The sequence below is a fragment of the Channa argus genome, chromosome 16 (assembly GCF_033026475.1).
Source record: "Channa argus isolate prfri chromosome 16, Channa argus male v1.0, whole genome shotgun sequence".
Taxonomy (NCBI): Eukaryota; Metazoa; Chordata; class Actinopteri; order Anabantiformes; family Channidae; genus Channa; species Channa argus.
In genome coordinates this window covers 14,758,573-14,779,055 of record NC_090212.1, presented here as the reverse complement: position 1 = coordinate 14,779,055, position 20,483 = coordinate 14,758,573, and the positions used below count along the sequence as shown (strand labels likewise).

Below are 20,483 nucleotides of genomic sequence, written 5' to 3'. Positions count from 1 at the left end.
ACTGCTACGAAGGAAATTGTTTTCGTTAAATCTGTGAAATACAGTGAACATTAGGACTTAAAAACAAAATAATGTAATTATTTTAAGATTTTTCCCATTCACCTCTATTTAATTTCAAATTCTGTTTAATTGCCTGGCTGAGGTGTTCTAGTTAAGGATAGGAAAACCAAATTATAAAACTATTATGTGCATCTATACAGCTAACTATTCATTCAATAAGAATTAGAAATATTAAGGGTCAAGAAATTGCCTTACCAAATCAAATTTGACATCTTTCAAATTAAAATCTCGAATTTCAAGAAATTGCCTTACCAAATCAAATTTGACATCTTTAAAATCTCGAATTTTATACCATGTAAAGACAAAGGGGGAATTCACAGATATTTTTTCCAGTTATACCTCTTGCACATATGCTTGTCAGAGACTGATGTAAATTTCATTACCATGTCAATAGACTATGGTCTAATTTATCATACAACATTTAAGATGGCAGAAAATAAAACTAGTTGGACAATTTGTATCATAATATAATGAAGTGGTTCCATTAATATAATATATCTATAAAACTATATGTATATTCAAAACTGTCATCCACTACCTGCAACTATTAATTGCAGCTATAGTTAGTTTTTCTTTTCTATTGCAATGTTTTTTAATTAACTTAACATAATATAAATTGACAAATGCCTAATCATCTCAAATCAAGTTTAAATACATAGAAAAACACAATATAGTTTTACTATATGTTTTTTTATAAAGACATCCAGCATACATACCAAATAAATTAAGTCCAGTTCTGTTTGTAGTCACACATTTAAAATATTTATTAGGGTTATAGTAGAAACATGTATAATACAAAGACCTATGATTTACCTTCATCCAATTTTATATTTCCTCATTAGCCATATTAATCATTGATATCCAGTATAAAACTAGTCCACTTTTGGACATGTAAAAGGAAAATCTGGTCTATTTACACAAGAGTATAAAAGATTAGTACAAAAATAACCACTGGCACCATTTAAGATAATTAAACATTTCCTCGACATCTCAGGACTGACCTTCAAAATACTTAAAAAAGGTACAGAAAATAGAGAACTTCCAATAAAAGAAATCTTTAAAAATAATTTACATACTTAAAACACAGTAAAATCACATAAGATTTTTCAAAATGCTCAAAGGGTGTAAGGCATGGACAGTTTTGGAAAAGCAGGACATTCATTCTTTTAGCGGTAGGGTTACTTTGGGTCGGACTGGAGAGTAGAACCTGCAAGGACAGACAAACATTCAGACAATGTGAATAACATGTTGTCTTTTTAGTACATTAGCTTTGTTAATCAAGAAAGTTGTAAATATCTTTAAAATAATGTTTAAATTTGAAGTTATTGAATAAAACATTAAGTTAATTACAAGCAAACAGCAGATTTATAACAAAAACATTTTTTTTCACAGTAAATTGGCTGATAATCTGTGAGGGACCAAAAACTCCATATTTTATGGGTAATGATCTCTCACTTCTGCCAAAAGCCTGAACACAACAGTAAATATTTCCCTGTCAGCAGAACCTTAATCACATAGACAGAATATTATGTAAAACAAGAGCTGAGAAAGTACTCCTGCAGACAAAAGTAGATTTTCTTTTTCCCCAACATGGCTGTCAGTCGCATCTTTAAAAATAAATACCTTGCAGTATTTGGTTGATAGTCTGAAGGTTAAACCTTCACATTCTGTATCCACCACAAATGTATTATTTTATGTTTCAGACATTTTACTATGACTTGTGCAGACACATTTTATAATGCTAGCTATTATTTTAGAACATACGAGTGGTTTGGACTTCTAAAGTTTTCATAGTAAACAACAGACAACAGCTTCTAAATACAGTAGTCTGGTATAGTCAACTCCAATATAAGTTGGAATTTCCAAAGCACCACATCAACAGGACATCAACTGGTTTTCCAGCTAACAATTACATCTTGAACCTAAAATAAAGGTGAGGTCACTTGAACCAATAACTTCTTAAATATTTACAAAGTGATCTTCATGTCACTGATATGTACTGAAACAAATAGCTGACTAAAGTCTTAAAAAAAAACACCAAAAAAAACTTCATGGTATATTATATGTTGAACTAGTGAAGAGTCGGCATACCTCCAGGACATGTTTGCTCAAGACCAATGTGGCATCACCTTTAACCTCAGTGACCGGTGACAACTCAGTACCCATTATGAGAGGTGCACTGTGCTGCTTTATTGTTAGGTGGAGTGAGTATGTTATACTCACACTCACCTGGACCATACAGGTAAAGCGGTGACAAGCAGCTCAGGTACAGCCACGTCCTGTTTTCCTGCAGCCAGCGCTGCCGGTACCCAATCATATCAGGGGAACAGGCTGACCGTATTCTCCTTTCCTCTTTAGTGGACACGCCTAAATGAGTCTTGCTTACTAGGTTGGGAGATGATAGAGCAAACAGGTTGTGGGATTTGGTAATATGTGGCTTTGCAAACAGTCCCAGATTTTCTAGGGCGTCAAAAATAAATCCAAAATTTGTCCTTTAATTACTTTGTACTAAACGCCCCCGAGAAAATGAGTGACTAAAGAAAGAGGCATGCATCTAAAAAGCTATAAAACAATACACCCAATGCTCAGTGATCTATCCCAGTGTGATTACACACCACACTTTATAGTAATTAGGTGTTAAAAAGTGAAAATGTTGTGTTTCATAATTTAGGAAAAAGGAGGATACTTTGAAATTTCTAGGGTACCTAGGACCTATCACCAGTTCTCCACTTATGTGGATTTAATCCCATTTCTTCTTCCACTTGTTTTAACCCTACTTAGTGCTTCTCACCTTGCCTGGCTCCCACCAGCCGCTGCTGAACTTTCTCTAGATGTTGAATATATTCTGTCAGGGAACTCTCTGGATCCTGAGATGTTCCAATGGGATGTCCAGGGGCCAGAGTGGTGCTGGAGTATGACCTGAAACAAAAAGGCCTCATTAAATAAATACTGCTTGGATTTATTTGAAAGGATTCCAGCTCCGAATGTAAAATTAAACAAACCTCTTGTGCAACCTGAAGGGAGATTTGCTTGGTGGAATGAGAGCTGACACTACGGGCCTATTTGGTGGGGAGTCTGAATTTGATCTTGGTTGTTGCTGCCTTAAAACCTCAGCTTTAGACCCTGTAAAACACATTGAGAGTTAAACACACTTAAATACATTTCAAAAGTCAAAGGGTGCATATCATCATAAGATACTAGATGTTCACTGAACTGACCTGGTGCTTGGCCAGGCCCAGATGAAGATAAGCTTCTGATTGCTCTCTGCCATTTCCTGGTCAGGAACCTCATTCTGAAAAAGTGCTGAGTTAGTTTTATCCATAAACTGCCTCTAAAAGCCTTAAACTCTTGTAATGTCCCCACCTCGAGACTGCAATGACGACTCGTACAGCAGCCCTAAATCGTCCGAGTGGTCTGCGCTGGAGAGAGAGTGGGGGTGACGACCGAGCCCCCATACGGGCAATGAGACACAGTGTGACCTGCTCACATTCCTGGAAACCTCCCAACAGCAGCAGCAGGTAACGCTTCTGGTACACAAGAGCTTTCCTGAAGCTCTCGGCACGCAGGTAGCGCTCATACAAACGCTGAACCTACAGACAAGTAAACCAGAGATTTTATTTGTTCAATCATTGTGTTACTTTGACAATGACAATGAGCAGATTGCATTTGCTGCTGGTCATGCTGACTCAGGTTCCAATGCATGGTTTACTACTTAAAAGCAGTTAGATGGAAATCCACATGTTAATTAAAACTGCCTGTTCATTCTGCAAGACAAAATGTTAAGTAAATTATCTACCAAGACTTGATGATCTTCATATAGGCAGTTTTCATATAAGAAAAATACAAAGACATTTTAGGACGGGGGTAACTGTATTATATTATACATTGTTTAGAATACAATGCATTCTGTAGTAGGTAAACACTGCAGTGATTAATCTTGACAAGTCTATTCATTGAAAGTTCATCCAAAAATGTATCACATAAAATGTATGTGTGTTCATGTTTGTTTTTTACCTACCTTGCCGTTATTGGTCAAATCAGTGATAGGTCTGTTTTCTGTTTCTGTGGTGACCTTGGCGAGCTCATTTTCTGTGCGACGAAGCTGTCGCTCAAGCAAAGAGAGTCTGTGTTTGAGGTTGGCCCTCTCCTGACTCAGGGATGTGACACGCTCCGTCAACTCCGAATTCTCCTTTAATAACTTCTCAAGCAGATTTGATGAAGATGACATGGACGGCATCTGGCAAAGGGATATATTCTTCACATTAAAAGTTATTTACTCAAGTCAAAAATAAGTTTACCATCACATGTATGTAACCGCTTAACCCCATATAATAACCACTTGTGTACCTGATGGTTATGTTGTGTGCTTGGCTCTGCCTGTGCCCCATCACACTGGAAATTTTGGAGACGCTGTGGAGATGCTGCAGCCTTTTGTTGTATCGTCTGTCCAGAAAGTCTCTGAGCAGCCATCTTTCTCTCCTCTCTTTCCAGGTCTTCCAAAGTGCGCTGCAGCTCCTGCATGCGCTGCTGGTCCTGTTTCCTCAACAACTCCAACTCACACTGAAGTCAGAAATGTGAGGCAATATGTTTGTGTATTGAAAATTATTTTAGATGCATGAAGTCTTATGAAGTCTTACCAGTTTGTTATTGGTCCTCTCTTGTAGTCTTTCCTTCTCCATCTGCTCTTGCCTCTCTCTCCTCTTCTCTCTCTCCGACTGCCCCTCCCTCTCTCTGTCTTTGGCCTTCAACAGTCGGAGCCTCTCCTTTAGCTCTTCAAGCTCCACCCCTTGGCGTCTGGACCGTTCTCGTTCCACCTCTAAAGCACGGCTGGCTTCCTGTTTCTGCTCTTTTATGGTCTCCAGAGCTATACGTTGTTGAGAGGCAGCCTTCTGCTCCCTATACAGCTCCTGTCTCCTTGTTCTGTCATCCTCTTCCCATTTCCTTTCACTCTGCAGTAGCTCAGCATGCAGTTTGTCCACCACAGCTGCCAGCTCCTCCCTCTGCCTTCTCTCCTGCTCTAGCTGGGCACGTATGTCATTGATAAACTTCCTGTCTCTTGCAGCATCAACCTCATGTTTGCAGTTTAGCTCATCCACCTGCCTGGACCATCGGTCTCTCTCTTCATCCTGCTCTGTGCGAGCATCTGCAAGCTTAGAGTGAACTTCTGCCAACCGAGATTCTGCTTCTGTTAGGAGGTGCTCAAGATGAGTCTTTTCATGCATGATGAGGTCTTGTTGTTGGGCAGAACGTTTGTGTTCATTTTCTAGCTCCTTCTGGGTTTCATCCAGATGCTTCTCCAGCAGCACACTTCGTGACTGTTCAATCTGAAGTTCACGTCTGAGGTTGCTGCAGGCCACAGTCCCCTGCTCCACCTGTCCCTTTAGAGCTACAAGCTCAGACCTTTGCTGCTCAGATAATACTTCTACAGCCTTGACAGGGAAGACAAGGGCAAACAGTTTCATAGGCTAAGCTCAGATACAGTTACACAAAAACCTCAGTCATATTAATCTTGGATCTCAGTGAAATCATTTAGTCAAGTACATTTCTCTTCTGTATTCATAGTCTCAAAAAGTACAATATAATGTGGATTTACCTCTCTTCTCTCTTCTTCCTCTCTGTTTTTACGGAGAGTTAGAGCTCTTTCCTGCTCCAGTTGTTGTTGAAGCTCCTGAACTTTGGCCTTCTCCTTCCTCAAACATTCCTCTTCATCTTCTACAGCATGTCTAAGGGAATAAAGAAAAAAAGAGAACAAAACACAATTTTAACTACATTTTTAACTAACTGTACATTCTGCAGTTTGTGTGAGTGTAAGAGACAGTGAAGACAGTAATGGTAACGCTAACATTATGAAGAACCAAAAAGGATATATATAAACAGGAACCATGAAAAAACAAAATTCAGTCTCTTTTTAGATACATATTTTTTGACTAACAAGCTAATTAAATCGAATTAAAAAAAAAAATTAAATAATGTACCAAGTTATTTGAAATGCAAAGAAACCTTGCGTCGACAATGCTGAGCTCAACTAGTATGACTTACTTTGTGCCTTGATTGTGCAATATTCTGATTAGTGTCTGATATACGTAGAGAAGATGTGCTTTTCCATTAATCATGTGAGTGTACCTGAGTGATTCCATTTTGTTCTTTTGCTCTTGCTGTGCCTCATGAGCACATTTAAGGAGTTTCTGGCTTTGCTGCAACTCTGCCCTCAGCTGAGATTCAACCTGTACATCAGTTTGTAGCTTTTCTCTGTGCCATTCAGAATCACCTGTGGGATCAGTCTGGAAAAAAAAAAAGACCAAAGGTAAGCTTTGTTTAATATTTGTTCTAAACTTTTTACAAGACAGAAACAAATAAATATCAATTATATAAAATCTATAAATGATGCACAGAGTTTAAGTATTTATTAAAACTCCCGAAACTCACTTGTGTGCGTCTCTGTGCCATTCTACAGAGCAGCTCCCTTAGAGCAATCACAGTCTCCTGTAGTGCTCTCTTCTCCTGCTGCCAGCTCATAGGGGGGTTGGAGCAGGTTTTTTCTTGGTGGTCCAGTAGTGCAGCACCATGTTCAGAATTATACTGTGTCTGGCTTAGAGAGGCGACTTTTATGTCTGAGAAATGAGGCTGAGTTGAAGCAGTGGCACGGCGTTGAGACAAAGTGAGAATTCTGCAGCTTTCTTGATAAACTTTCTTTAAAATGCCCTACAAAAAAAAAAGAAGAGAAATTGATTAATACACAATATCAAGAATGCCAAAATAAAAATCAAATCATTAACATGTATGAATGAAGCACACCTGAAGCTCAGGAGATAACAAGTCATCACTGTAACTCATGCTGCCTGCAGCACTATCTGTGTGAACCGTGGGGTTCATCCCTCTGCAGCGAAGGTACTCAACAAACTGAGCGTCCAGCCTTTCGGTCTGTTCAAGTTCCACTCGCAGCCTGGCACCCAACTCTGAACTCACATCTAAAAGCAAAAGAGGAGAACAAAGAGTTAAGATGACATTCTATTTTTCTTCCCATTAACCTTCAAAAGATGTCACATACGCACAAAAAACAAAAACTCTTTTTGTCATCACTGTATGTGTAGCCACAGTTTGATCACTTGTCCCTGTGTTACAGATCTCAATTTTATCATAAATTGTAAGCCCCACTCTTGCAGACAGAAAAGTGAAACGTTCCTTCTTTACCTTGAGCCTGGGTGCATTTAGTTGCGACAAGCTGAGTGACACCAAAAATACAGAGTTGTCCATGTTGTAAATGAAGACCACTTTACAAGGTACAGTAAAGGTAAATTACAAAACACAAATCATACACTTCTCTTTAGTGACACTGAATTGGGCTAAATTAAATTTGTTCTTGAATATGTTTCACATTTCATTTAAATGTCTTGACATATCACTTGTCTTGTACCTTGACAAAGTTGACTGAGAACAAGCAAAACTCAGGTTTAGTGTAGCAATACTTACTGCTGCCATATCCATCACTGGCCCATTCTTGTGCTGACAGGGAGGAGGTGGAGCCAACAAGGGATGAAGGTGCCGTTAGGTCAAGTCCTTCCAACTCATGCACCTAAAAAACATTTTATCACTTCTGAGCTAAAGTAAAAGCAACAGCCTTTCGCAAATGTCCAAACAAGCAGAATACATATAAAACGGTTAGACCACATACTTTGTCAGCATCCAGAGAGTCAAGAATTGAGAAGTTGTCAGATATTGACACAGAGCCTGGGGACTGGGTAGTCTCTGTAGCTGGTTCTGGTGTGATGGTCCTAGACCGCGGAAGCTCCATTACCACCCTGGGAGAAGTCTTAACCTGAAGGAGATCCAGGCCTGTACTGTGCAGAACACTGAGCTCAGACAGACGAGAGGCGAGAACAGAGGCATGGAACTGTTCTGGGAGTCTGTCCTCTGAGCATTCAAGTCTTCTTAAAACCTCGGGTGAGCTCAGAGAGGTTTCATCACGAGAGATGCTCACAATGTCCAAAAAACCAGTGTGAGAAATATCTGACAAAGATAAAAACTGTCAATATGAAAACATATTTCTGTTATAGTCAGTTACTATTAGTGTAATTCTCTTCCCTCTCTGGCATTAATGTCACAAAACTAAACCATTGCTTTCCATAGGACCGATATACTAAATACTGAACAGGCATTTGATTAACAAGCTAAATCCTTAATGATTTTTTATGAATACAAAATAGAGTGTGAAAAGACAACCAATATGCAGCATGACAAATAAAAGTTGTCATTAAACTTTTATTAGCAGATTTTGTGGCTACCTGGGAGCAAAATATCAGATTGTAATATTTTGTTGTGTTCTGTTTAAATTTAGTTTAATTCATACGTGGCAAGGTTCTTTAATGTAGGAATGGAATGTTTTAAGATACAGGATTCAAACTACTACCCTGTAGGTGCCATATGACTGCATATTATTAGCCCTCCCACATTAGGGAGTCACCTTTCTGTTGGTGTCCTGGTTGAAGTGTGTCCTGCTGTTGACAGTGTTGTCTGAGTTGCTGTAGTTCTCTTTGGTGAAACGCCAGTTCTTCTTCACGAACAGCCAGGTCCTCTTGTAGATTGTGAAGCTCTGCCTTCAGTCGCTGGTTGTCTGCCGTCAGGTCAACAAGGGCATGGTCTTTGTTCTGATAGAGAAGTAAGTAACATTAGTATTCAGTTGTCAAATTCATAAAACTTAAATCCAATGCTTCTACAAATTACAATCCAGTACAGTATTGCAAACAGTGGATCTGTACACAGAATCAAAGGACTGTGCTCAGTTGCCAAATACCTGTCCTTCCTCGTGAAGTTTCTCAGCCCTTTCTGTGTTGGTACTTAGACTCCGTTTCACAGTGGACAGTTCTAAAGTCACAGCCTTATGTTCTTCTGTTAGCCTTATGAGCTCAGTCTCCTTCTGTCTCAAGGCAGCATCTGCTTTAGCCAAAGTCACTTCAGCATGTGTCTAAGAAAAAGAAACACCAATGTTACCAAGTGTAATAGTTACTTACCTATATTAATTAATGCATTTATGCCGTACATTCTCTAATCTTTTTCAGCTTTTCCAAAAAATGCTTTGCACATAACAAACAGTTTTTAAAAACTGGATCAGACGTGTATCTATTGCAAAACTACTCTAGTGTAATGTGAGTATAGTTGCTACAGTTACCAAAACCAGCTGTGCACTAGTCTGTACAAACTCTAAAGAGACATGTACCCGAAACCTCCAGTTTCTTTTCAAAGAATACACCCTCTCTCTAACGCATCCTACCAAGGCAGAAAATTAGGAAATGAAAAATAAATTACAACTTTACAAGAGCTAACATAGATTTTCCTCCTTGTTCCCCATTCTATGTCACTTCCTCAGTGAGTATGATTCTGCCGTCTCAGTGCCGTACCACGTCATTACGCTCCTAACCATTACCAGATGTGGGTTTGCTCAGTTGCTAGTACCAGCTGTATGCTAGCGGAAAGTGGCAGTAAGACATTTCCTGTTGGAACTGTGGCCTTTTAAACTTACTGAGGTAACTTTGTAAAGTTACCTCGGTAACACAGACCGGGGGAGGGGGAAATAGAAAAAGAAAAAAAAAGACCAGAGATTAAGAAAGAAAAACTAAAAATGAAAGCATTCTGCACTGATTTGTTTACAAACTAATGATTTAAATATCTGCTTAAAATGGTTTTCAAAAATATTTCGTTAATTTTGTTTTGTTATTTTTTTGTTTAATACATCTATATGGAGGTGGCTTAACAACCTGTGTTTGTCTGAAGGCAGGCTGACATATACAGTACAGGCACTCACCAGCACCTCTTTCTGAGCCTCTTCTTGGCTGGTTTCTCTCTCTTTCAGTTGAGCTGTTACGTCCTGGAGGAGGGCTCTCATTGAAGCAATTTCCTGTCTGAGCCCTTCAATTTCCTCCTGCAGTTGCATCTCTCTTCTCCTCAGTGTATCACATTCTACAGAAAGCTCTCTCTTCAAGGTCTCAAGAGTTTTAATCTTTGCCCTTTCTTCAGCTACCAGTTCTTCCATGTCTACCAACTCCGCTCTTACCTCCTGAACTTGCCTCTCCAGAGTGAGACTGGTTTCCCTGAGGATCTCCATTTCCATTTTCACCTCTTGCAGCTTTGCTCTTAGAGACTCCGTCTCTCTCACTTTGTCTTGCTCATTCTGTTGGAGTTCTGTGACTAGACACTGTAGGTGGGCTTTCTCCTCATGCAGAACGCTCGCCTCTTGGGCTTTAATTCTGCAAATATCCCTTTCCTGCTCTGATAATTTCCTTTTCTTCTTTTCATCTTCTACTTGGGTTTTAAAGTGCTCCAGTTCCGCTTCCTTAAGGGTGAGGAGACCTTGGAGTTCATCCACCTTTTCTCTCTCAATTTTCAGCCTCCTTCCAAACTCCTCCCCATGGCCTCTGTACTCTTCCTCCTGGGTAAGCAGTAATCTTTCCAGTCCCTCTTTCTCTGCCACTGCAGTCTCCAGCTGACTCTGAAGCCCTTTTATACAAGATCGAAGGGAGCGAGATGAGGCAGAATGAGTCAAACTGAGCTCTTGCTTGAGGCTGTTTGGCCCTTCACTTCTCACTTGTTCTTCGATGGTATAGTGGGGAGGTTCAGGGCTAGGTGCAGGTGAGGGATTGATGCTGTCACCATCCTGAGAGTCACTAACTTCATGCAGATTTGGGCCCAGTGTGGCAAGTTCTGCCTGCAGCGTGCTGATGACCTCATGAAGGCGCTCCGCTTCTTCCGCTTTGTCCTGACGCACTCTTGTGATTTCAGACTGAAGGTGTTCCACCTGTGAGCGCAGATCCTCAAACTCAGCCTCCAAAGCCTTTGGAGATGGAAACACAGACTTAAAATGAGCTTTGAAAATCAACTCATCAATTATCTGTATTCCCATACTGACACCAACCTTTGTGTCCCTGTTTTTTTCCAGCTCCTGTTCTAGCCTTTGGACCTCATTGTTAAGATGGTCTATCTCTTGATTTTTCTCCTGGAGTAATGCTGAGGGGAGGGTCTCTTCTTCAGATTCTTCCATCTCAGCTTGCTTCCCTCTCTCCTCCTTCATTGCAGTCAGGGCAGACACATTATCCTACAAGCAGAGTTGTACTTGCAAATTACTCAGGATTTATGTGTAATGCAACTAAAACATTATCAGGGTTTAAAATATTAAATGTGCCAATTAATTTACAGGAAAAGTTGGTTTTCAAGGCACTTGGAAACACCAGATTGGAGTGACAACACTAATGCAAGAGATAAAGACCCAGTGAGCATGATTTCAGTAAAAATTCCTCATCTTCACAAGCTTTACCAAAAACATTTTACACTCAGAATAGTTTCCTATGTGTATTAGAATTTTTTTTGACAGCAGCCATGATTTTCTTTGGCTTTTGTGTTTACATATTTGAAGCAAAGCTGCTGAAATAGCCACATTTTTATAATTGAAATGTACAAATAACCAAATGCTAGTCTTGGCAGAGTCAAATTTCATTGAAATAGTTTAGAATTTAAATGTGGTACATTTAGCATTTAAATTGTCCTCATACCAAGTAAATTCACAAATGAATGGTCAACAATACCCAGCAGTTCTTACCTTCAAGGCAAGAATCTGCTCATCCAGTTCATTAACATGAGCAGCATTCTGGCTGGTAAGTAGCTCCAATTGTAATGTGAGATTATTTAGTTCAACTTCTTTGATGCTCAAATCGCTCTTTACATTCTCCAGCTGGCCATGTAGAGCATCCACCTAAAATGTATTATTTATTAAATGGAGGGAAAAAAATAAATTTATATATACACACACACTTTAAAATTTTGTAGTTGCCACATAGCTTTCTGTCAAAAATATTGAGCTTTTACAGATCCCTGGTCCTAGTTGCATTTTAAATGATGGATGTGGATAACCATGCGCATGTACCAAAAGATGGCACTGCAGCCAAATGGGCCAACAATAATCAGCCTACATTATCTTGGCTACTGTACATGACACCAGCTCTGAATTAATTCCCACAGACCTCTTGCTCTTTGGCCTGTAGACTCTGCTGAGCAGTGTACAGGGCATCTTTAAGCTCCTGGGTGGGGTCTTGGGTGTTGTCTTGGTAACAGTGTCTTGTTTCATCCAGTTTAGACTGCAAGGCAGAAATCTGAAGCCTGTTGGACAGCTGCTGCTGCTCCAGTGCCTGTTTATCCTGACATAGGTGAGAACATTTGAGTAAAAGAACATTTGACTTTGCGCTTAGTGATTTCAAGTTTATGTAAAGGACAACTGTGCATCTTCTTACTTGTGTGAGCTCCTGTTCTCTCGACTTCGCCCTGAGGACCTCTTGTTCAAGTTGATTGATAGATCGATTATTCTCAGCACTGTTAAGAAGTGCTGTCTCTAGCTCTCTCATTCGCTCAGCTATCTTGTCTATCTCCTCATTACGTTCTGCAAGGTCTTGCTGGGCTTGCTGATTAGCTGCAAGCAATGAGGCGTGATCATCTGTTTTATCTTTAATGATAGCTTGTAGACTCTCCACCTACAGTGACATGGGGAGCAACATTTGCACAAGTTTATAAAGTTGTGTATATATTTAAAAAAAAAAAGAAAAAAAAAAAAAGCAAATGAAAAACTATGATTTTTAGCTACATAAGCCATCTGCAGCCACTGGTATCAAACAATCAAGTTAAGCCATTCCAGAGAGCAGTGACAGAGAGAAAGCAAATCGGTAGCTCACAGACAATTAGAAATTAGAGTAGAATGTATAGAAAAAACAGAAGCACTACAATTCGTCAATGCAGTGAAATAATGGTAACAAAATACAGACCATGCACAAGACTCAGAGAAGCTAAGAGAAGTATGCTACAGTCAGATATCATACCTGCATAACCAAGTCCTCAAACTACAGCAATCCGTTCAGCACAGGGATAAACACATGATAAAAGTCAGGCTCATCAGAAGACAAACAATACATCACATCACTTCAACTTCTGTGAGTTCTACTGTGCTATTAGTTAATTTATAATCAATCAGCAAAATGTCCTCACAAAAGAAGCCAAATCAAGCACACACACACTGCTGATCATTATTATACTAATTCATGTTGCTGTATATATTTGATATTGAATAAAAAGGGCCTCACTCTGTGTCCTTTGTTATCCACACTGGTTGTCTGTCTAAGTTGGATTTCGAGTCTTTGGATCTCTTGCTGGAACTCGTCTCGCTCATGTTCACGCTCCACAGCTTGCTCCTGTATGTACAGGAATGAATTATGTGAAACAGTGTCCACTACATTAAGCAGTGAGACAAGAAAGTCTATAGCACTCTATCAGCCCTCCTTTTCATCATATTGGTTTGTTGGCACAACAGCAAAAGAAAAGGTTTAAGATGAATTGCATTTTACAAACTCAGATACAGGGGAGTTTCCAAACATTTTAAAATAGTAAACACTCACCTCAATAAACTGACGGTCATGTTTTAGCTGTTTTTCGAGCGCTTGGACACGTTGGTTGAGGTCGTCAGTTTGGGTCTTGTGGTTCATCTCTGTCTCCAGACCTTTTGTTTCCTGCTCATACAACTCTCTCTCCAGGACCCTGAGTTGTTGAGACAGAGAGCTGTGGTCTTTCTCTGCCTGCCTCTGCATGTCCAACCTCTCCTGGGTCAAACGCTCTGTCTCTGCAAGGAGAGCTTCAAAAATATTAAAAGGAGAGTTAGGGCAGCAGTTTCATTGTAAATATATTTATAACCTAAATAGCAGGCAAGCCACAAACCGGCACCTAGTAAATATGCTGCATTTTATTCAACAGTCCAGATTTAAAACATTGTTTAAGAGGTAAAATAACCAAACAAATGCAAATGTCTCACTCAAGAGCTTCAGCTGTAAGGTAGTGGTAGTTGTATTACAACCTCACACAGCACAGCAAACATAATGCATTTACATCCCCGCACCCCTTCAAACAAACTGCACACTCTGAACAACAAACCTGTGTCAGGACCTAAACTGAGCCAGTGGCCTATGGAGAGAAGGCATATCTGAGCACAGACATTATACAATTCTATGGTCAAGTTCACTGCTGAGGTCATGTAACAAACTATTTCATGTTTATAGGTTTTATAGGTCTGCTCTTACCTTTTTCTCTCTCCCCTAGTCCAGCAGAGAGATGCTCCTTCTGGCGCAGGAGAATTGTGTGCTCCTCACTGAGCTCCTGATACTTTACTCTGAGGTTTTCAAATTCTGCAGACAGGCCCTGGATCTGAGGCAGCTTAACCTTGAGGTTCTCCAGCTCTTCCACCAATCTCTCTTCTTGTGCTTCTTTCTGCTGCAGAGATTCCTCTAGGATCGCTTTCTCAGCTATGTAGCCCTCAAGGAGCCCTAAAAACATTAAGCAAATGCTAATAGGTAAAAACTTTTTTTTTAATGCCAAGCGTTGTTGTATAGCTTCTCATTTTTAATCAAATAATGAATCTGAAGAACAGACAGAAGTGTTAAGATGGTTTGTTACAAGATAGTGGATTCTCTATTGTAACATAGCATCGTAAGTTACATCAAGCCAAGTAAATTGGAGCCAACAAGAACTCACCCTCTGCCTTGTGGAGCTTGAGTTGGAGTTGACTCTTCTGCTTTGACTCCTGATCGAGCTGCTCCAATAAGAGCTTGTGCTGCTCAAGGAGTTGGGCAGAATCTTCTGTGCCCTGAGAAATCTTTTCTTCCAGAGAAAGGTGGACATCATGAGTCTGCTCTAGCTGAAGAAAAAGTGCAAAATCCATAATTAGATTTTCATGTGCACCAATAAGAAACAAATTTGCAAAAACTGGCAAGTCTTAATGCCCTTTACCTGGGTGTTAGCCTGGTTTAGAAGCTCCAATAGTGTGTCTACTGTGTGACGGAGTCGGGTACAGGCACTAAGAGCAGCTTCTTCTCCGCCAGGACTTATCTGATTGTCTGGAACCAGTAGGCTCTCACAGAGCATTTGAGTCAGCTCCAAGTCATCTGATGACAAGTCTGGAACTGAAAAACCATATGAGTCAAAAATGTTTAATACCTTAATTAGAAAATCACTTTTTTATTAAACCAAACCATTTAATTAATCCCTTAGACAACAAACAAACACTTAATATGTCATGAAGCCTCTTAACTATTGTAACCAGAAATAATGCAGTGTCCTGTATATTCAAAGCCTCTTAATCTCAAATGTGTTCTAAAGTTGATGAACAGACCTGATTCTTTGAGTCCTGCTGAGCTCCTCTGATGATCCACCAACTGAGATGTTTTGGGTCTGGTATTTATCTTTTGTCCAATCAAGTCTTCTGTTGCAATGGTGCAGCGAACCATCTCAATCAGCACCTTACATAGCTTGTCTTTGGCTTGGTGAAGTTTTTGTCTGGAACAACAAAACACATCAAATACAAACACCAAGCAAAGTGCATCACATGTTGTGAGATTGGATGCTTCGCTTTATTTGGCATGTTGGCATGTGTAAACAAATATATGTGCAATATGCATGTATATTTAAGCAGTTAAAATTCTGAAAAATGCTGCTTTGTGACATGAGATGAATTAAAGTTTAGGTCTTAACATGAAGGTTAGATGTAAAATACTTTCTGAAGTCTCACTCATTAGGCAGATTGTTTATTTAGCTTAGTGGGGCAAGAAGAATCTAAGATGCCATTTAAAAACAAAATTACAATTCAAAAGGTAAATTAACCAGCATGAACTGAAAGACATTAAGTTTATAAATCATCAACATACAGTAGAACACACAGAACACCTCTTACCGTTCCTCTTTAGCAGTCTGTAAATCATCAGTGAGCATCTGCAAAAGGTTTCCTCCCTCCTGGCTCTCTCGTTCCCGTCGCTGGAGGAGGGTATCGAGGGTCTCCATCTCTGCACGCTTTCCTTCCAACTCTCCCTGGAGACATCCAACCTCAGCACGTAGCTGGGAAATAAATAAATAAATAAATAAATAAACCTTTGAAATAAAAAAAAAAAAAAAAGTAACTAAAAAACCAAATTCTGGCAGAACCTAGAAAATGCAGGATGGAATGCTACACATGAAAAAGGGACCCACTAGAAATTAAAACCACATTAACAGTACACAGAAAACTGAAGTAGATAACCAAAATCCACTACTATTGCCCAAAACAAATAATCCACTGTTACATACATAACACATACAATGCCAGAAATGACTGTAACCACCTTGGCAACTGTACTCAGCTTAAGCTCCAAAATCAGTGCAAAACTCTGGCAAGACTCAGTGAAGCCTAAGTCTAGTCTATTAGATATAGCCCAATTTTCTTACCTTTCTTTCCTCAAGCAGTTTATTCTCTCCCTGTCCTCTCACCATGTCTTCCCTCTCCTATTCCCTCTCCCTTCCATTAAATGCATCTCACGCTGCCACCTGCTTCAACAAAACAATGCTGCTACCCTGACAACGGCACCCTCCCAACCTCACTAAAGCTTCTCAGGAGGGTGTGTTTGTTCATTAATATCTCACTAAAAAGATGCAAGATGGGCAGGTACCGTGGAAACAAACGAATACATGCAATAGGGACATGTATGCTTTAAGATTTATAGTGGATTTACAGGATTAAAGGTCAAGCAAAACATTGCTGAAATAAACATGGGCTTGAACTGCCTTCATTAAAACCACTCTTGATTGTTGGAGCAGTTGAAGTAAGCAATTATTTAAAACGACTATTACGTTTAAAATCTCCACAGAAACAAGTGGATGCCAATTTGGTCCAAAAGCTTCACATCAACACCAAACCAAACCAATGAAGCTCCAATGGCTTTTAACAAGACAATAAGAAAATTAACAGAAGCAGACAAAGGTGCTTAAATGAACGTTATGGACTGAAGTTAACAGATTATTCCACCAAGTGAAGTCTGTTGTTACCACTTTCAGCTTTTTTACATTAATCTTTCTGTTGATTGTATATGATCTTTCAGTCAAAGGAGCCCAATTCTAGAGAAAAGTACTTATGTGTTTAAAATGTTTAAACACCAGCCAAAGCACTAAAAATATTCTCTCTCTGTCTCTCAAACATACTTTAATCATTTTAACGTGATGTAATCAGATACGTTTCTGAGGCCTGTCTGGTCTTGTTCCTAGCAAAGTCAATCTGCAGGTGGCATCCCATCAAGCTTTTCATGTAGACAGAACTTAAAAAATAAATAAAATTGTCCCGAGTACCTGTGCCACCACAGCATCAAGCTGCTGCAGTTGGGCTGTCAGCTGGCTCATTTTGTCTGTGTAGCTGTGCTCTTTCTCCTCTTGTTCGGATAAAAGGCTCTGCCTCAGGTCCTCAAGCTCTGCCTCCTTCTGTTCATCAAGCTCAGTCTTCAAAGAAAGCAGTGAAACATTAATTTAAATAAAACAGTCACCACCTTAAAATGCTGGAGTAAACTGTAGCCTTCTTCCTTAGCAACACAATTTGGGTCATGTCTCACAGGCTACTGCTTACTACTGGCTTCACACTTCAGATGCTAAATGTCTGGGGGAAAATAAAAATAAAAAATACCTTCCTGCCATAAAACTAGAGGATAAAGAGCTTAGATCCAACTCATTTAGCCATCGTGTTTCTGCCATCTGAGCAAACATGTACGACCCCATGGCACACAGATTCAGAAAAGGACACTTCTACGTATATGATGGTAGGCTTATGTGGAAACTGGGTTTGAATAAAGCTCCAGTGGGAAAGATTCCAAGAGAAAAGACTAATATATTACTAGACTGGTGCAGCTGGAGCTTAGAGGGGGGAAGTGCACCACACTTAGACACACTACGGCTTTTATTAATCCTGAGCTATCACATAATCGTGTTTCAAACATGTATTCAGCATAAAATACATACAACAATAAAGAATAAGTTATAAGTAAAGTATTTTTTTATTACAAATAAAGTAATTATATAGTCCTGTCACAGCCGTTTCAAAAGGTGTTAAAATGAATGGCGAAATTATTATTCTGCCACTTATCTTTCACCCCATCTCTACCAAAAATAACCTCTTACCTTTACTTGATTAATCCTCTCTTGCAGCCTCTCCTTTGATTGGACTTTGAGGAGCTCCACCTCTTCAAGGAAGTGTTGACGTTGCCTTGAGGACTCCTCTTCAAGCTCTCTGCGACAAGCCTCCAATTCTCGGGCAGAGACACCTCTTAATTCCTACAGCAGGACATGTGCATTTGTTTAATAGAACAACAGGCAGCTGGTCAAGTGCTCCCATTCTGAGTGCTTCTCAGAAAAAAAAAGCCAGATAAATACTTGGTGCCTCTACACACAAATACACATTATTTAGGGTGAACAATGACTCCGTAATCCCTTCTCTAATGGGTAGTAAGAGCTACGGAACTATAGACAAACATTAAAAAACACTAGTCATCAGGATGTGTAAAGCATTATCCCTGTGAAAAGATTCTCACACAAATGCATTCCAGTGTGTTACACACCTGTAACTGGATTTGGTGCTGTTCCAGAAGATGCTCTTTCTCTGCTGTGTAGCTTTGTGAGAGCTCCTGGAGAGCTGTGCTATGTTGTTGCTCAAGCTCTAAAACCTAAGAAACCACAGGATGTCAATTCATATCTTTTAGAGTTAAATGTTGACTTTGTCACACATCACTTTTCATGCAAAGTTTAGTCTGCATAACTGAAATTATACAGGATAGGGGTGCTCCTCACGATTCCCTACAAAAACATTACATGCAGGTGTACAGTATTTTTGCCATTCATCCCATTTAAACAAATGCTGGGTGAAATGTACTTTCAAGTTAGGATAAATTGCATGTCTGCTATAAAAGGTACATTTCTGCTGTGTAATTATAATATGTGTACTTGAGGCTTTTTCAGAGATTGGTAAACAAAAGTTATGTAGTAATGTAGGCATGTACCTGTTTCTTAAGGGTCTCCAGGGCTTTGCAGTGTTCAGTATCCAAGGCCTCTTTTTGAGCAGCCAGCTCGATCTGTAAGAAAAAAAATTATGTAATCAGAATTCTTTGGTTGAAAGGAGACAGTAAAGTTTTAAATTAGAAATGGACACCAGATTTTTATTTATATGATACACACACACACACACACACACACACACACCAGATACAAATTAACCATTTCTCACCTTGTGAACATGACTGAGCTCTGCTGCCATGGCACTAAACTTCTCCATGTGCACCTGAGCCAGTTCTTTCCTGAATTCCTCCCTGACAGACAGCTGTTCAGCAGAATGGAGCTCCATTATCTTCCTATGTTCTGATTTTTGGCGACTGAGACTTTCACAGTGCTGCTTTTCAAGCTGCACCATTTCATCACGTAGTGTCTGAGATGAAAAGAAGAGGTTCACTCGTAAATTCTTAGTATCTACACCAGTCAAGCATAACATTTGACCACCTGTGGAATTTAATGCAATCCAATACAGTGGCTCTGCCATGAATTCTACCTTTACAAGGTTTTACAAGATTTAGCTTGAAACTGTCAGAAAGGTGATAATTCTACTATGTGTTTATTACTGAAGTCAAAGTGGGTAGTGGAGTCAAACTGGAGTGCATAATAATTAGGTGGTTCTAATGTTTTGGCCACCTCAATCATTTCAAGTAGGGGGGGGGTCATAGGTGTACACATCAGGCATAACACTATGTACTGGCATGTCCTTACTTGCACTTCCTTCAGGTATGTGGTCTCCAGAGTGTCCATATTACCCAGCATCCTCTTTTCCAGTTCATCCCTCTCCTCCTGGTGCTTACGCGTCAACTCCGCTTCTAAGGCCTCCAGCTGAACCTGATTTGTCTCTTTCAACATAGCCTCCAGAGATTCAAGGTCAGTCCTTCGTTTGGAATCAAGGGCCACTTCCAAGGCAACAAGCTCGGCATTGTGTCTGGATTCAAGCTCAGTGGCTGTAGCTGCAAGCTGATCTCTGTGACTAGTACTGAGTGAAGCTAGTTGTGCTTTGTGTTTGGCAATGAGTGTATGCATTTCTTGAGTGTGTTTGTTCAGTAGTGTTACATTCTCATGTTCTCGGTCAGTTTGATGTTTGTTCTTTAGCTCTGCTATTTTGATTTCATATTTCTGCTCTAATATTGCTTTCTCCTCTTTGTACCTGTGGACATAGACAAAAGTAGCCTTTAAAATGAAGTACTTTGAAGCAGGATCAGCAATTATTTTTTCTAAGTAAGTGCCTGGCAGACTGGGGTCCCTTTTCTCATTTCATTGAGATATTTTGAAAACAAAATTTAAAAAGGACTGGGCAAACTGCAAGCAAATTTGTCTCAATATATCGATCATCAGGTAAACATATTAAATTTATATTTGTATTTAAATGTGAAATCCAGAATACTACTCAAACAGCTGTTATCTCAAAATTCTACATTTGTCGTTTTCAAAATATGGATCAACTACGCTCTATAAAGTTCATGAACGCATGTTTAATTTCAACACAGATGTCCTACAGCCTTTACTGT

At 39.6% G+C, this 20,483-nt stretch overlaps 1 protein-coding gene across 5 annotated transcripts in view; it reads right to left on the bottom strand.

Annotated features, from left to right (window-relative positions):
• Positions 1–794: 794 nt before the first annotated feature.
• The window catches only part of pcnt (pericentrin), a 34,230-nt gene continuing 14,541 nt past the window's right edge, over positions 795–20,483 (bottom strand). For 2 of the 5 annotated variants that reach the window (XM_067479325.1, XM_067479327.1), the window contains 36 exons: positions 19,681–20,122; positions 19,148–19,345; positions 18,924–18,995; positions 18,486–18,590; positions 18,049–18,201; positions 17,230–17,376; positions 15,809–15,969; positions 15,251–15,414; positions 14,869–15,041; positions 14,614–14,776; positions 14,163–14,405; positions 13,488–13,720; positions 13,176–13,283; positions 12,915–12,935; positions 12,336–12,572; positions 12,069–12,242; positions 11,648–11,800; positions 10,967–11,146; positions 9,860–10,885; positions 8,852–9,022; positions 8,522–8,705; positions 7,733–8,067; positions 7,531–7,633; positions 6,856–7,028; positions 6,487–6,762; positions 6,184–6,341; positions 5,654–5,783; positions 4,698–5,489; positions 4,408–4,620; positions 4,079–4,297; positions 3,424–3,650; positions 3,279–3,352; positions 3,063–3,183; positions 2,852–2,979; positions 2,290–2,445; positions 795–1,267 (listed from right to left, as the gene is read on the bottom strand). In XM_067479325.1, coding sequence (XP_067335426.1) covers positions 1,239–1,267; positions 2,290–2,445; positions 2,852–2,979; positions 3,063–3,183; positions 3,279–3,352; positions 3,424–3,650; positions 4,079–4,297; positions 4,408–4,620; positions 4,698–5,489; positions 5,654–5,783; positions 6,184–6,341; positions 6,487–6,762; positions 6,856–7,028; positions 7,531–7,633; positions 7,733–8,067; positions 8,522–8,705; positions 8,852–9,022; positions 9,860–10,885; positions 10,967–11,146; positions 11,648–11,800; positions 12,069–12,242; positions 12,336–12,572; positions 12,915–12,935; positions 13,176–13,283; positions 13,488–13,720; positions 14,163–14,405; positions 14,614–14,776; positions 14,869–15,041; positions 15,251–15,414; positions 15,809–15,969; positions 17,230–17,376; positions 18,049–18,201; positions 18,486–18,590; positions 18,924–18,995; positions 19,148–19,345; positions 19,681–20,122 — 7,642 coding nt within the window. In that variant the 3' untranslated portion in view covers positions 795–1,238. The remainder of the gene's footprint in view (positions 1,268–2,289; positions 2,446–2,851; positions 2,980–3,062; positions 3,184–3,278; positions 3,353–3,423; positions 3,651–4,078; positions 4,298–4,407; positions 4,621–4,697; positions 5,490–5,653; positions 5,784–6,183; positions 6,342–6,486; positions 6,763–6,855; positions 7,029–7,530; positions 7,634–7,732; positions 8,068–8,521; positions 8,706–8,851; positions 9,023–9,859; positions 10,886–10,966; positions 11,147–11,647; positions 11,801–12,068; positions 12,243–12,335; positions 12,573–12,914; positions 12,936–13,175; positions 13,284–13,487; positions 13,721–14,162; positions 14,406–14,613; positions 14,777–14,868; positions 15,042–15,250; positions 15,415–15,808; positions 15,970–17,229; positions 17,377–18,048; positions 18,202–18,485; positions 18,591–18,923; positions 18,996–19,147; positions 19,346–19,680; positions 20,123–20,483) is intronic. The other 3 variants (XM_067479326.1, XM_067479329.1, XM_067479328.1) reach the window with 2 other exon arrangements.